This window comes from Meleagris gallopavo, chromosome 6 (assembly GCF_000146605.3).
Source record: "Meleagris gallopavo isolate NT-WF06-2002-E0010 breed Aviagen turkey brand Nicholas breeding stock chromosome 6, Turkey_5.1, whole genome shotgun sequence".
NCBI lineage: Eukaryota > Metazoa > Chordata > Aves > Galliformes > Phasianidae > Meleagris > Meleagris gallopavo.
In genome coordinates, this window is record NC_015016.2 from 469,299 (window position 1) to 483,222 (window position 13,924).

Consider the following 13,924-nt stretch of genomic DNA (forward strand, 5'->3'; position numbering starts at 1 on the left):
GGGCTCATTCATTTGCCACGTCCTTCTTTCGCTTCAGTGTGGAGGAGCCTGGGGGGTGCACTGATTACAGGAGACAAATGGGAATGAGGCAGAGCCATGGATGTGTAGAAGCGTGGGAAGAAGTGACACTGTTCCTCACATCCACATGCACTCCTGTTCTTTACAGCATTTTAACTGTGTGCTGACATCCATTCTTTGCTCTCTGTGCCTTTCCTTGGCTGCTTGTTTTCTTCACAGCAAGAATCTCACAGGGATGCTGGCTGTCTGGTGTGTGCCCCTTACCTGAGCGTGTCCCTGGGAGTGAAGGGCACTGTGCTCTATTGCACTTGGTCTATTGCACAGACCAAGGGATCCTGCAGAAAGAGAGCCAGGCTGCATAAATCCTTTGCTCTGTGCTGTCAGAGGAGCACTGCTGGGATCACCAGGTCCCGTCTGCAGGGAATGACAGAAGAGCTGGAGGCCCAGGGGTTGTAATGAGACCCCCATTCTCCTCGCAGTGTGCCAGTGGAGGTTCTGAGGTGCTGCAAGGTGCTCTGAGAGCCCCTGCTGTGTTCTTCCCCTGCTGTGTTCTTGGCCACTCCATTGTTCTGAAGCTCACACACTCATCCTGTACTCTCTGAAATTGGTTTGGGTTTTGCCATAGTGTGTGCAGTATCCAAGTATAAGAAGATTTCTGGTTTCCAGGGCTAGCAGTTTCAGATATCTCTAATCCTAAGTGGAATAAGTGGAGGTATTAACAGAATTAATGCCTCTATATGCAGAGCTTGCCATTTGTGGAATCTATTTGCTGAGGTCTGCGTGCAGTCCAGATGGATGTTGCTTCCCCTCTGCTTTTCTCCTTTCCGGAGGAACCTGTGCTGTGTTTTCACCCCTCCATTTCCAAAACTTCATGTCTAACATTGAAGAAGGGATCAGAGAGAACTCAGAATCCTCCTCGTGCTGTTTGTGCAGGAGGCGTGGGGAGGGCTGGGCAGCTGACCTGCTGGGTTCTCTCCTTCATACTGCACTGATTCTCAGATAACAAGCAGTTGATTGCTTAACATTTCAGGAACAGTTTGAACAGGACGGGGAGGCTCCAAGGTTTGTTCAGAGGTTTGGGATAGCTTGTCAGGCTGTTTGCCTTTCACTGTGCTTCTGTTGGCCCCCAGCGTTACTGCAGGGAGCTGGGGCAGAGCTGGGCAAGAGGAGGACAGTAGAAACGCATCTTTCTGGCTTCTCTCCTTCCCCTCAGGAGTTGTGCCCTGGCACAGTGCCACACCTGGGGCAGCAGCAGGGATGTGCCAGCTCTGCTCTGCAGCTGAGGGCTGGAGTCCTTAATCTGCTCTTTAGTCTGAGGTTTTCGTGGAATCAGAGAACTTTGAGTTGGGAGGGACCCTTAAAGGCTGTGTTGTCTAAATCCCTGCAGTGCACAGGGACACCCACAGCTCCATCAGTGCTCACAGCCCATCTCCTCACTGTTGGTGTCTGCAGGGATGGGGCACCACCACCTGTCACTGCAACCTGTGCAGCAACCTGTGCAGCACCTCACCGCCCTTAGTGTATGAAATTCTTCCTTATATCCATCTCAATCTCCGTTCCTTGCCCTGCCACACAGACCCTCCTACAGAGTCAGTCTCCTTCCCTCTTACAGCCCCCTTAGGCACTGAAGGCTGCTCTCAGCTCTCCCTGCAGCCTTCCTTCCTCCAGCTGCACAGCCCCAGCTCTCAGCCTTGTGATAAATTCTGTTCTCATGCTCTCTTCACGTTTACGAGATCTTGTTTGAGTCCTGATGGAAATCTGTACCTCCAAGGGGAACAAAACTCCTCACAAACGCTTTAATTTGATGTTGCTGTGAAGTTTAAAATGTAGAGTGGGAGAGGGGATGGCAGCACTGGTGGGAATTAGAAATGTGTGTTTGTTTTATAGGGGTGGTTTGGGAGTTGGCTGTTAGTGCTGCTGGCTGTACTTGTGCTTCTCATCCTTACTTCTGCATTGACATCTGCTGGGGAAATGGAGCATTGCAGGAGGATTAGAAAACACTTTTGCAGGTGTTTCTCGTGTACTTGATATTTAGAGACATCAAATAGTGAGTATGGGACTTTTCCATAGCCTGGTCTAGTATTAAATGTTGGTGGCCCTGCATGTGGCAGAGGGGTTGGAGCTTCACGATCCTTGAGGTCCCTTCCAACCCTGGCCATTCTGTGTTTCTCCAGGGCTGTAGGACTGGAACTTACCCATCAGGTAAGGATTAACCAAGCACGTGGTTTAGCTGGAGCCCTAAGGAATGGCAGCAGATCATACAGTGCCTTTGGTGGTCTTCCTTTGTTGGAGTGACTGTACCCCACTCCTGGGCTCCACGTGTTCCTGGGGGAGTTGTAAATAAAAGGAAAAGCTTACTGGTGATGCCGGTAATAGGATTTATCAGTAAAATATACTCAGGCCCGTGCTCTGGGCAGGGATTTGCCTTTTTCTGAAGCTGAAATGTTTACCACTGCACCTGTAGCTCTCTGCCCCAGCCAATGCCTGTGTTCTGCCTGCAGGAGTTCTGCCTCTTCGCTGTGGTCGGCCTGGTGTCTGACTTCTTTCTGCAGATGCTCTTCTTCACCACGGTGCTGTCCATCGACATTCGCCGCATGGAGGTAAGGAAGGGCCTCAGAATGGCTTTCTGCTTTGGGTCTTGCTTCTCTGCTGGTGTGGAGGGACTAAAGGAAGCATACCTTGGGGGTTTTGCTCTCTTAGGCATTCAGGACTGGGTGGTAAAAGCTCTGGGGCGGGGCTCGCTTGGTTACACAGGTGGGATTGGGGACAGGACGTGGGGGGGAGGGGTGCCCTCAGGTATATAAACATGCAGAGTTTGGATAAATGTGCTGGAAAGAGAGCTGGTCACAGACAGGTGACCACGGGAGTGTGAAAAAGAGCTTGTGTGCCAGGGAGAAACTGGGCCAGACTGACGGGAGAGTGCGTGTGGGAGCTCGGACCCGGCACTCATCCAGTCCAGGCGAGTGTGGGTGACCGACTGCACGCCGTAACCATCACACGCTGCTTCTCCCTTGGCAGCTCGCCGACCTGAACAAGCGGTTGCCAGCAGAGGCCTGCCTGCCCCCAGCAAAGCCTGCCGGCCGCTCGCAGCGCTACGAGAGGCAGCCAGCCGTGCGGCCTGCGACCCCCCACACCATCACCCTGCAGCCGTCGTCCTTCAGGAACCTGCGCCTGCCAAAGAGGCTGAGGGTCATCTACTTCTTTGCCAGGACCCGCCTGGCCCAGAGACTCATCATGGTAAGCTGCAGGGTGGTATCTGATGTCCTGCTGGGCACTGAGCCAAGCCAAATGGGCTTCCAAGGGAAAGGGGAAAAAGAAAAGCTGGATGTTTGGAGAAGAGAAGGCTGTGGGGAGACCTGATTGTGGCCTCCCAGTACTTGGGGGGAGCGGATAAACAGGAGGGGGAACGGCTGTTTGTGAGGGTGGGAGGTGATAGGACAAGGGGAATGGCTTGAAACTGAGCCAGGGGAGCTTTAGGTTGGATCTGAGGAGAGTTTTTCAGCCAGAGGGTGGTGAGGCACTGGCACAGGTTGCCCAAGGAGGCTGTGGATGCCCCATCCCTGCAGGCATCCAAGGCCAGGCTGGATGTGGCTCTGGGCAGCCTGGGCTGCTGGTTGGTGACCTGCACACAGCAGGGGGTTGGAACTGGATGAGCACTGTGGGCCTTTGCAACCCAGGCCGTTCTGTGATTCTATGATTTTCATGCATCTTTGTTCCCCTGCAAGACTTAGGTTTCCCCATGGTAAATAATTCAGGAGCAGCTTCTCTCAGAACATCCCTCTGCATACAGTAGCCTCAGGCTTTGTGTTTGCACAGAGCGTGCGTGGTAGCAGACAAGTTCCTGATATTTGCTTTGAGAGGCTTTTATATGAGCAGAACTTGAAGGACTGTGAAAGTGGAGAGAAAAGGTATTTACAGAGCAAAAGCCCCTTTGTTCCTGCAGATAGTAAGGAATAAAGGCGTGGAGATATTTCTCTCCGTGAAAGCCTAATACGTTCCCTTTTACAGGTGTGACTGCAATGGTTACACAGCACTGCACCTACTTGTCTTCTGCACCTCAGGTCTGGATGTCTGTAATGCAGACAGTGCAGACTGTGCATTCCTTGGCTCTGCAAAGCACAGCCCAGCCTGTTGCTGCTAGCTAACACTGATGGCAGTTGGTGCATGGTCTGAGAGGTATGGCAGTGCCACGTGTTGCAGAGTTAAAGCAGAGCCCTGCTCTGAGCCTCCCCAGCACTGTCTGAGGATGGCAGATGTGCTGATCTCAGCCATCGGTGAGAAATCTCTTCCCTGCTGTGCATTAGAGTGAGCCAAGCGGAGTTCCTACCATCAGGATGAGTCAGATAGCTCCCAGAAAAGCAGTGCTCACATTTGCTGTGTTCTGTGCAACCTCCCCCAATCTTCTTAAAGGATAAGTGTCTGGGGTAAGAGTGTCACCGAGGGCTGGGATGTGCTGATCGGCTCAGACAGCTCAGAGGGCAGGAGGGGCTGCATGCAGGGCCGTGCACTGAGTGCTGTGTCTCCTTGCTCACGGTGCAGGCTGGGACAGTGATCTGGATTGGAATCCTGGTTTATACGGATCCTGCCGGTCTCCGCACCTACCTCACATCACAGGTCACTGAGCAGAGCCCTCTGGGTGAAGCAGGCCTGCCTCCTATGCCCGTTCCTGGGGGGGTCCTTCCTGCTGGAGACCCCAAGATTGATCTCTCGGTCTTCCCATCGGACCCCATGCAGCTGTCAGAGAACCAAACCCAGCAGCGCGAGCAGCAGGCGGGGTTGGAGACCCTGGGCAGGCTGGAGACAAACCAGCACACTTGGGCCCAAGGACCAGAAGGCAAAGGGAACGGGCAAACGGAGCTGGGAACTGAAGCAGAAGTCACCTGGGGAGCAGAGGATGAAGAGATTTGGAGGAAGCTTTCCTTCAGACACTGGCCATCCCTCTTCAGCTATTACAACATCACTCTGGCCAAGAGGTGGGTAGGCTGGCTGCTCCTGCTGCTGGGCAGTGGTAGCGAGCTGTGCAGGGCTGCCTGTCTGAGAATGGGGGTTGTGTTTCTCTCTTGTGCTCTTGGTTGTGTTGCTTGCTCTTTGCCTTCATCCCAGGTGTTGTATTTTTGGGGGAAGATGTTTAGAACTCTGTAAAATGATGTATGGTTATGTGTATGGGGTGGGGATGGTACGTCAGGAATAGAGTCAGTTGAGTTGAAGAAATGCCGATAGCTTCTGGTCTGCACTGTAGAGGAAACTGTGATCATTTTCTCTCTTCTTAAATCAATATGAGGCCAACAGTTACATATTGCACTGTGGGCAGCCTGCCTTGGCTGCTGAGGAGAAGAGCTGAGGGTAACGAGAAGATAACCCAGTTGGGTTTTTGTGTCTTTTTGTTATGGTGACGCTAAGCTCTCCTCATCTCCATCCCTTCAGGTACATCAGCATCCTTCCAGCGATCCCAGTCACGCTGTACCTGAACCCACAAGAGGCCTTGGAAGTGCGGCACCCCCAGGAGGCCAACCGCTACCAGCCCTTCTTGTCCTCCAGTGGGGGGAAGTTGAATGCTGAAGCTCAGCCCGACCAGACATCAGCCAGGCTGCAAGGACACCGGGATGTCACCCTTTACAAGTAAAAGAGGCCTTGCTGCAGCCTCCTGACCATCCTTAACTCTCTTGAGACACAGGTTGCTCTTTGGCTGTTGGGCTCTTCTGCTGGTGGGAAAAGAAGGAAAGCAGTGAGATACACGTCGAGCTTCAGTGCAAAATCCTCTTACACTCAGGGCACTGCAGCTCTGCTGACACAGCCCTAAATTCATCCTTGCACTGCTTCCCTCAGCCGAGCTCCTCAGCAGGCTGTGGTGTGTGTGGCACATAGCACACATTGCTGCCGGTGGGGTGCAGGGGAGTTTGTGGCAGTGTACGTGGATGGCCGTGGGCAAACAGTGTGCAAACACACGTGTGCAAGTGTTCACTGCCATATCCTGAGCGTTGTGCAGTGAGTCATGCACCTTGAAGTTTAAACTGTGATATGTTTTCACTGGATGGGTTTTAACAGATGATGTGAGAAGTGTTGCTGCTGGCACCGCTCATTATGGGGTGTACTGCTGGGGAGCAGGGATACTCAGCTTTGGGAATAGATGCTGTGACTCAGCAGTGCTTTATTGGGTGTTACTTAAAGCTCCCATGCAGCAAAGAACTTCCCCTCCTACTGAGAAAAAGCTCTCAGAGGAGCCCCCAGCTCTCCATCCCAATCTGTGTTCTCCCTGGGCTTTGTTCAGCACTCCTGATGTTACTCTGATCCCCACCTCATGTTTTCCTTTCTGTCCTACTGCTGCGTGTTCTTCTTCTAGAAAAATCTGGAAATCTCTTTAAGATCAGCATTTTCCTATAAAAAGACCCTTCGTTTTCCAGAAATCACTGTAGAATCATAGAATCACAGAATGGCTCAGGCTGGAGGTGCCCTCAGAGCTCACCACGTTCCAGCCCCCTGCTCAGGCAGTGCAACCAGCTGCTAGACCAAGCACTGGATCAAAGCACGTACCTTGCTGCAAATCCTCTCCTCTGAAGAATTTAGACCAGCAGCACGTGTCATACCTCCAGTGTATTCTAACAGAGCAGGAATGAGCAGCTGGACCTGTGTCTCACCTGTTTTCTCTTTGTGCCTGCACAGGGTGGCTGCGCTGGGCCTGGCCTCGGGCATTCTCCTGGTCCTGCTGCTCTTCTGCCTCTACAGACTGTTGTGCCCCAAGAACTACGGGCAGAACGGGCTCTCACACAGCAGGAGGAGGAGGGGGGACCTGCCCTGTGATGACTATGGTTACTCCCCACCCGAGACTGAGATCGTCCCCCTGGTTCTCAGGGGTCACCTCATGGTACGTTAGATGGGTGGCTGTTAGGAGAAAGGCATCTTTTAATCTCTTTGGTGTGTTGAAACTACAGCCTTGCTGGAGGACAGGCCTTGGTGTAATGCAGCCTTGGGGGCTGACAGCAGGGGTGAATTTTGTACAGATAAATCAGGACGAGTTTTTTGCCATCACTGTTATTCCATCCCTTTGTATGAAGCTGCTGACTGACAGGCTCTGCTGATCCAGCCTTCCTTGCTGGGGCAGCTGTAGATCCCAGATATGTGATGCCTACTAAATACATATATTTTTTTAATGCTAGTGGATAGATGTGAGCTGTTAAATATTGTTTCCAGCGCTAAAACCATCCTTGGGCATGCCCAGAATGGTGCTTTTTCTTCCACTGTGAGATAAAACAAAGCTCTGAGGCACCCAACCAAATGGAGACACTGCTGAGTCACTCTGTCCTGCAGAGCTCGGTGTGTTGCCTTCATTTTCACCATCTCTGCATCTCCTGTCAATGCTGTGCTCACACTGGGTTGTGTGGCTGCAGACATGACTGATCCTACCATCTTTTTGGGCTGTACTTTGTCAGGGGAAGGCAGGCGGAGTCTGCTTTCCTTGTAGCAGTCTGTGGTGCACAGCTGGGACTTGGACCAAAGTCTGTTTTCTTTGAACACCCACAGGCTGCTAAACCAGCCGTGGGGTTTGGACATGAGGTGTATCCTCTGCATGGTTTCTTGATCACACACGGAGTGACTGTGAGAGCCCAGAGGCCCAGCTGGTGCTACGTGCTGAGCTGTGCTCCTTCTCCCTTCGCAGGACATTGAATGTCTGGCCAGTGATGGGATGCTGCTCGTCAGCTGCTGCCTGGTGGGACAGATCCGTGTGTGGGATGCTCAGACTGGAGACTGCCTCACTGTCATCCCCAAACCCAGGTGAGTGGCTCTGAACCGGCAGCACACAGCAGGCTGCTGCAGACCTCTGTGCCAGGAGGCAGCAGTCACTGCCCTCAGTGCAGCCCTGCTCCCTGCCATCACTGTGCTGGTGATTTGTATCCCTGTGGAGGGCAGGCTTACTGCCTCGGCGTTCCTACCCACCCCAGCCCCTCTGAGGCAATGAAAACAGAAGAGCTGACCCTTTTACCACCATCTTTCAGGTTACGAAGAGACAGCAGTGGCATTTTTGACTACCAGGAAAGCTGGGATCACAGCCCGGATGGCAAAAACGGTCTGGACGATTCTTTTGAAGGCAGCCATCAGCTGAAGAGGATGCTGAGCCCTCCCCAGCCCCCCCTCTTCTGCGACCAACCAGACCTCACATCCCTCATCGACACCAACTTCTCCGAGCAGGTGAAGGTGACTGAGTCAGAGCCGCGGCTCCGTGCTGTGGGCAGAGGCCAGAAGGAGGCTGGCTACGATTTCAGCAGCCTGGTTGGGAAGGTGTACGAAGAGCACAGCACATCGAACTGCATCAGCTTCAGTGGCCTCTCAGCCCCACACGGGCAGGCTGGGTTCTGCGTGGGGGGCAGCACTGCCCGCTCCCTGGGCTGCAGCAGCGAGGAGGGCGGCTGCGTCGGCCGCAGGAGGAGCCTGGGGGATGAGTCCCTAACGGGGTTTGACAAGTCGTCACCTCTTCCTTCCTGGGGAGGAGACTTCGAGAGCTCTGTCTGGAGCCTGGATCTGCAGGGGAACCTCATCGTGGCTGGCCGCAGTAACGGCAAGCTGGAGGTAAGGAGGGCGGCTCCGGTGAGCTGTGGTGTGCAGGGCTGGGCCAGAACCCCTAGCAGCAGGCAGGGCTGTGGGCTGGGACAGAAACCTGCCCTGAAAATCTCAGTGCTTCGGTTCAGTTCTGTTGTATAACGGAGCAGGAGTTGTGGTGTGGTGTCTGCTGTCACCCAGAACAACTTTGAAAGCGCTTCTCCTTCATCGGCGCTCGGCTTTATTCCTCATTCTTCAGTGTAAGGAAAATAAATGCTTCATGTAGTGCGAGATAAAGCAGTGCTCTTGGAGACTGGAGAAGCTTTGAGGCTGCCATGCCATTGGGTAATGGGATAAATAGGATGGGAAGGGGCTCTGTAGGAAGATTGCTGGCTTTGAAGCAAGCTTGAATTGGAAATTTAGATCTCCGACTCTCAGAATTGGTTTAATCTAAATCTAATTGTTGGTAAGTAAGCTAGATTTTTTCCTTCAAATAAATGCAGCAAATGTTCTTTTAATACACTTCTGAGCTCAGGTGCCTTCTGAGCTGCTGCCATGAGCTCAGTGCAGGATGCACGTGTAACACACCAGCATTCATTGTGACCCCAGTAAGAAAGGCATCCATTGATTACAGATTAAAGCATCATTTATTAGAAGTAATGCTAGAAGGAAAAAGGGGACAGTGTGACCTTGCATCCCTCTATTCACTGGGATCCCCACGCTGTGCTGCACTGGGCAGGTTGCTGCTCACACAGCACACCCAGTCATGTCCATGAAGGGTTTGGCCATCATCACCCTGTAGGATCCCTGGGGGATCAGACTGCTGGCGTGGTGCTGGGCTCAGCATCACAGCACAAAACCTTCCTCCTTCCAGGTGTGGGATGCTATCGAGGGCACCCTGCGCAGCAGCAATGATGAAAGTCAGTCTGGCATCACAGCCCTCGTGTTCCTGAACAACAGGTAACCTGTGCTCGTGTTTGGTGGTCCCTTAAGAGGAGGAAGACATGGGGGGTGAGCCCAGGCCCCACTGTGACCTCGTGCAGGGCACACAGCCCCAGCCTGGCAGGCTCCCTGTGAGGTGTTTGCTCCCTGCTCCCACTCAGTGCCAGCAGCCACTCCTTCATACTCAGGCTTTCTAGTACTGGAGTACCCAGAGTAATTCTGACAGCTGTATCTTTGGGTACCCCTTTCTGCTCAGACCTGGTTGCTGTTATTCAAGAAGCATTTCATCAGCTGGTCGATGCAGTTTCCGAGCACGAGGAGCTGGCACTGTTTGTGCTCTGCCTGGGGAGGGTCACCTCGGGGCTCTCACCCCCGGAGAGCAGGGAGCCCTCTGCTCACGGAGCTCATCTCTCCCCCAGGATCGTTGCTGCTCGGCTGAATGGCTCCTTGGATTTCTTCTCGCTGGAAACACACACATCCTTGAACCACCTGCAGTTCCGAGGTGAGCAGGCATCATCTCACACCCCCTTCCTGAGCCTTTGTAGTAATGCTTCGTTCCAAAAACGCTGCAGGATGCCCCATCTGCTACTGTGTAGAGGGAGGAATTCTTTGGGAATTCTTTGAGGAGGGAAAGCATTCTGAGCACTGCTTTTCATAGAATCATAGAATGCCTTGGGTTGGAAGGGACCCCAAGGATCACGAAGCTCCAACCCCCCACCAATGCAGGGCCATCAACCTCCCCATCTCACAGCAGCCCAGGCTGCCCAGGGCCCCATCCAACCTGGCCTTGAACACCTCCAGGGATGGACGGGGATCCACAGCCTCTCTGGGCAGCTGTTCCAGCACCTCCCCACTCTCACAGCAAACAACTTCCCCCTCACATCCAACTGAAATCTGCCCTCCCTCACCTTCCAACCATTCCCCTGTCCTGCTGTTATCTCCCCTTTCCAAGAGCTGACTCCCCTCCTGTTTATAGGCTCTGTTTAGGTACTGTTCTCCAGTGCCTGAGTCTGAAAAGTGGGAGATGTGCTTTAGGGTCAGCTCTGCCCTGCGCCTCCTTCCTCTCCCACCTCTCAGTTACTCCTTCAGCAAGGTCTGCTCCAGGCACTGGCACCCACATGGCACTGCTGTGACACACAGGAATTGAAATACCAGTGATGGTATCTGTTCTGCACTGTGGTGGCTCGTTTGCTTCTAGGATGCTTTGGAATGGAGAGAAGCCACTGCAGGGAGATGGTTTCACTCCCTGGTGTCTGCATGTTGTGTGAAAGGAGAGCAGGCTCTGTGGGAAAGGCCTGGCCATGGAAATGCTATTTCCCCCTTCAATTTCACCCTTCTCAGTCTTGCCAAGGACTGACTGTGTAGGGACTGCTGATTTGCTCAGCTCTTTGGAGCCCAGGCTCACGCTGTCTTTGGGTTCAGCCCCAGGCATCCTCACTGTGCCCCTCTGGGTGAGATCAGCCACATGCAGAGCTGCAGTGAGGTATTACTGTGCTTTCTCACTGCAGGAGCCCCGAGCAGAAGCAGCATCCCATCCTCCCCAGTGTTTAGCAGCAGCGATGTCATCGTGTGCCAGCTCACCCACACCGTGTCCTGCGCCCACCAGAAACCCATCACAGCACTGAAGGCTGCAGCAGGACGGCTGGTCACGGGCAGCCAGGACCACACTTTGAGGGTGAGCAGCCTGTTGGGTGTGGGTGAGCTCCTCTTGTGCACAGTGGGGGCAGTGCTGGCACGTGTGTGTGTGTGTGTGTGTGTGTGTGTGTGTGCAGGAGGGCAGAGCGTGCCTGGGGTGGTGTGGAGTGCAGTGCAGTGCAGTGCATTCCTGAAGTTGTGCTCATCTGAATGGTTGGGGCTCCTTGGTGGTAGAATGGCAAAGTTCTGTGTAAGGTATCTTAGTGAACAGAGCATGAGATCATGGAGTCACAGAACTGTAGGACTTGGAAGGGATGTCTGGAGATCCTCCAAACTCCAACCCCCCACAAAGCACGTTCCCTGCAGTAAGTTGTCATCCAGGTGGGTTTGAATATCTTCAGAGAAGGAGATCCCCCACCTTTCTGGGCTCTATTCCAGGGCTCTGCCCCCTTATGGGAAAGTTGTTCCTTGTGCTCAGGTGGAACGTTCTGTGTTCCAATCTGTGCCTGCTGCCCCATGTCCTGGCATTGGGCAGCACCAAACAGAACCCAGCCCCTCCTTTCAGATCCCCATCAGCACTGCTCAAATCCTCTCTGCCTTCTCTCCACCAGGCAGGCACACAGCCCCAGGGCTCTCAGCCTGCCCCATCAGGAGGTGCTCCAGGCCCCACCACCTCACAGCTGGGCTCTCTCCAGCAGTTCCCATTTCCTGGAGCTGGGCGGCCCGGCACTGTGTGCAGCACTCCTGATGTGCCCCCCCAGGGCAGAGCAGAGGGGAGGAGCAGCTCCCTGCCCTGCTGGCTGTGCTCTGTGCAGTGCATCGCAGGGTGCCTGGGACCTTCTTGGCTTCCAGCGCACACTGCTGGTTTATGGTCAACCACTGGTCAACTGTTAGTCCACCAGGACCCCCAGGTCCTTCTCTGCAGAGCTCCTCCCCAGCAGCTCACCAGGTTCCTTGGTGCACAGCTCTCAAGCTGTGCAGGTCCCGCTGTGTGGCAGCATCACAGCCTTCTGATGTGGAAGACCCTCCTGCCTCTGGGCTGGGTGATTTCTGGGGCAGTGTCTGGCTTGTGGGGTGTCCCTGTTCTCCCCTGATCCTTCCCTCTGCCCCTCGTGCCCCACAGGTGTTCCGCCTGGAGGATTCCTGCTGTCTGTTCACACTGCAGGGCCACTCAGGAGCAATCACTGCTGTGTACATAGATCAGGTGAGCTCAGCTGGGGTGGGAAGCAGGAGAGCATCCTTTATGATGGCTGCTGAGCCAGAGGGGCCGTGCTGCGTGTGGAGAAGTTGGCGTGAGCTCCTCTGAGATAGCAGAGGGAGCGATCCCTGGTGTGGGTTTGCTCTCTGTCCCGTGGGCAGAGGAATGAGAGCAGGGAGTCCTGGGTGGTCTGGGTGGCTCCGCTGTTCTGCTCTGCAGTTCCTGACCCGGCTCTGCCTCTCACAGACGATGGTGCTGGCGAGTGGAGGGCAGGATGGAGCCATCTGCCTGTGGGATGTGCTGACGGGCAGCAAGGTGAGCCACATGTACGCGCACCGTGGGGATGTCACCTCCCTCACCTGCACCACGTCCTGCGTCATCAGCAGCGGCCTGGATGACGTGATCAGCATCTGGGACCGCAGCTCGGGGATCAAACTCTACTCCATCCAGCAGGTCGGTGGCAGCGGGGGAAAGGAGGGAGGCTGGAGGGTGCCTCACCAAACCCCACGGAGTCTGTGGATGTGTGGGCTGAGAGGTGGATGGTGATAGGACAAGAGGGAATGGTTTCAAAATGAGACAGGGGAGGTTTAGGTTGGATACGAGGAGGAAGTTTTTCAGCCAGAGGGTGGTGAGGCACTGGCACAGGTTGCCCAAGGAGGCTGTGGATGCCCCATCCCTGCAGGCATCCAAGGCCAGGCTGGATGTGGCTCTGGGCAGCCTGGGCTGCTGGTTGGCGACCTGCACACAGCAGGGGGTTGGGACTGGATGAGCACCGTGGGCCTTTGCAACCCAGGCCATTCTATGATTCTATGATATGATTCAACTGCAGCCCCACTCCTGGCACAGTGCTGGGGCTGAGCCTCTTCTGCTTCAATTCCATGCAGGAGATGGGCTGTGGCTCCAGCCTGGGCGTCATCTCCGACAACCTGCTGGTGACGGGCGGGCAGGGCTGCGTCTCCTTCTGGGACATCGGCTACGGCGATCTGCTGCAGACTGTCTACCTGGGGAAGAGCAACGAGTCGCAGCCCGCGCGGCAGATCCTCGTGCTGGAGAACGCCGCCATCGTCTGCAACTTCGGCAGCGAGCTCAGCTTGGTCTACGTGCCCTCAGTGCTGGAGAAACTGGACTGAGGAGGGACGGGTGCTGCAGGCCGGGCGGTGAGCGCCGGGTGGATGCGGCGATGGGATGGACCTGGATCTGCAGCACTGCAGGGCTCTGCTGCCTCTGCCCCGTGTGAACTGCTCTGTGTTGGCCGCCAGGCTGCAGGCACCGAGCCCTGCGGCCTCCCTGCGTTTCCTGCACTGCTCCTGGGCTGCATGGGATGGTCAGAGGTTGGTGTGTGCGCTGCTGAGGCAGCGTGCTGGAGGCACCGTGCTCCGCTCCAGCACCCTGCGTGGGACAGGAGCTGCAGGACCGGTGGCTGCAGCAGGAAATGCAGCTGGGCGTGTTGAGGAGACCGAATGAAGGCAGTGGGTGTGGGAGCGTGGAGCTGGGGAGCTCAGGTGCCTGTCTTGCTGCAGCACGGCCAGGGCCCCGTTGCCTGCAGTGCTCCGTGGGGCAGGAGGCCGCTGCACACAGCACAGCTCTGTGGCTGGGTGG

General features: G+C 54.9%; 1 protein-coding gene across 3 annotated transcripts in view; it reads left to right on the plus strand.

Annotated features, from left to right (window-relative positions):
- The window catches only part of SCAP (SREBF chaperone), a 58,062-nt gene extending 44,149 nt beyond the window's left edge, over nt 1-13,913 (plus strand). For 2 of the 3 annotated variants that reach the window (XM_010712221.3, XM_010712220.3), the window contains 13 exons: nt 2,520-2,618; nt 3,037-3,255; nt 4,558-4,991; nt 5,443-5,637; nt 6,679-6,880; nt 7,673-7,788; nt 8,010-8,580; nt 9,425-9,510; nt 9,912-9,994; nt 11,001-11,167; nt 12,251-12,331; nt 12,572-12,778; nt 13,210-13,913. In XM_010712221.3, the coding sequence (XP_010710523.1) occupies nt 2,520-2,618; nt 3,037-3,255; nt 4,558-4,991; nt 5,443-5,637; nt 6,679-6,880; nt 7,673-7,788; nt 8,010-8,580; nt 9,425-9,510; nt 9,912-9,994; nt 11,001-11,167; nt 12,251-12,331; nt 12,572-12,778; nt 13,210-13,455 (2,706 nt within the window). In that variant the 3' untranslated portion in view covers nt 13,456-13,913. The remainder of the gene's footprint in view (nt 1-2,519; nt 2,619-3,036; nt 3,256-4,557; nt 4,992-5,442; nt 5,638-6,678; nt 6,881-7,672; nt 7,789-8,009; nt 8,581-9,424; nt 9,511-9,911; nt 9,995-11,000; nt 11,168-12,250; nt 12,332-12,571; nt 12,779-13,209) is intronic. The other variant, XM_010712222.3, reaches the window with a different exon arrangement.
- The last annotated feature ends 11 nt before the right edge of the window (nt 13,914-13,924 follow it).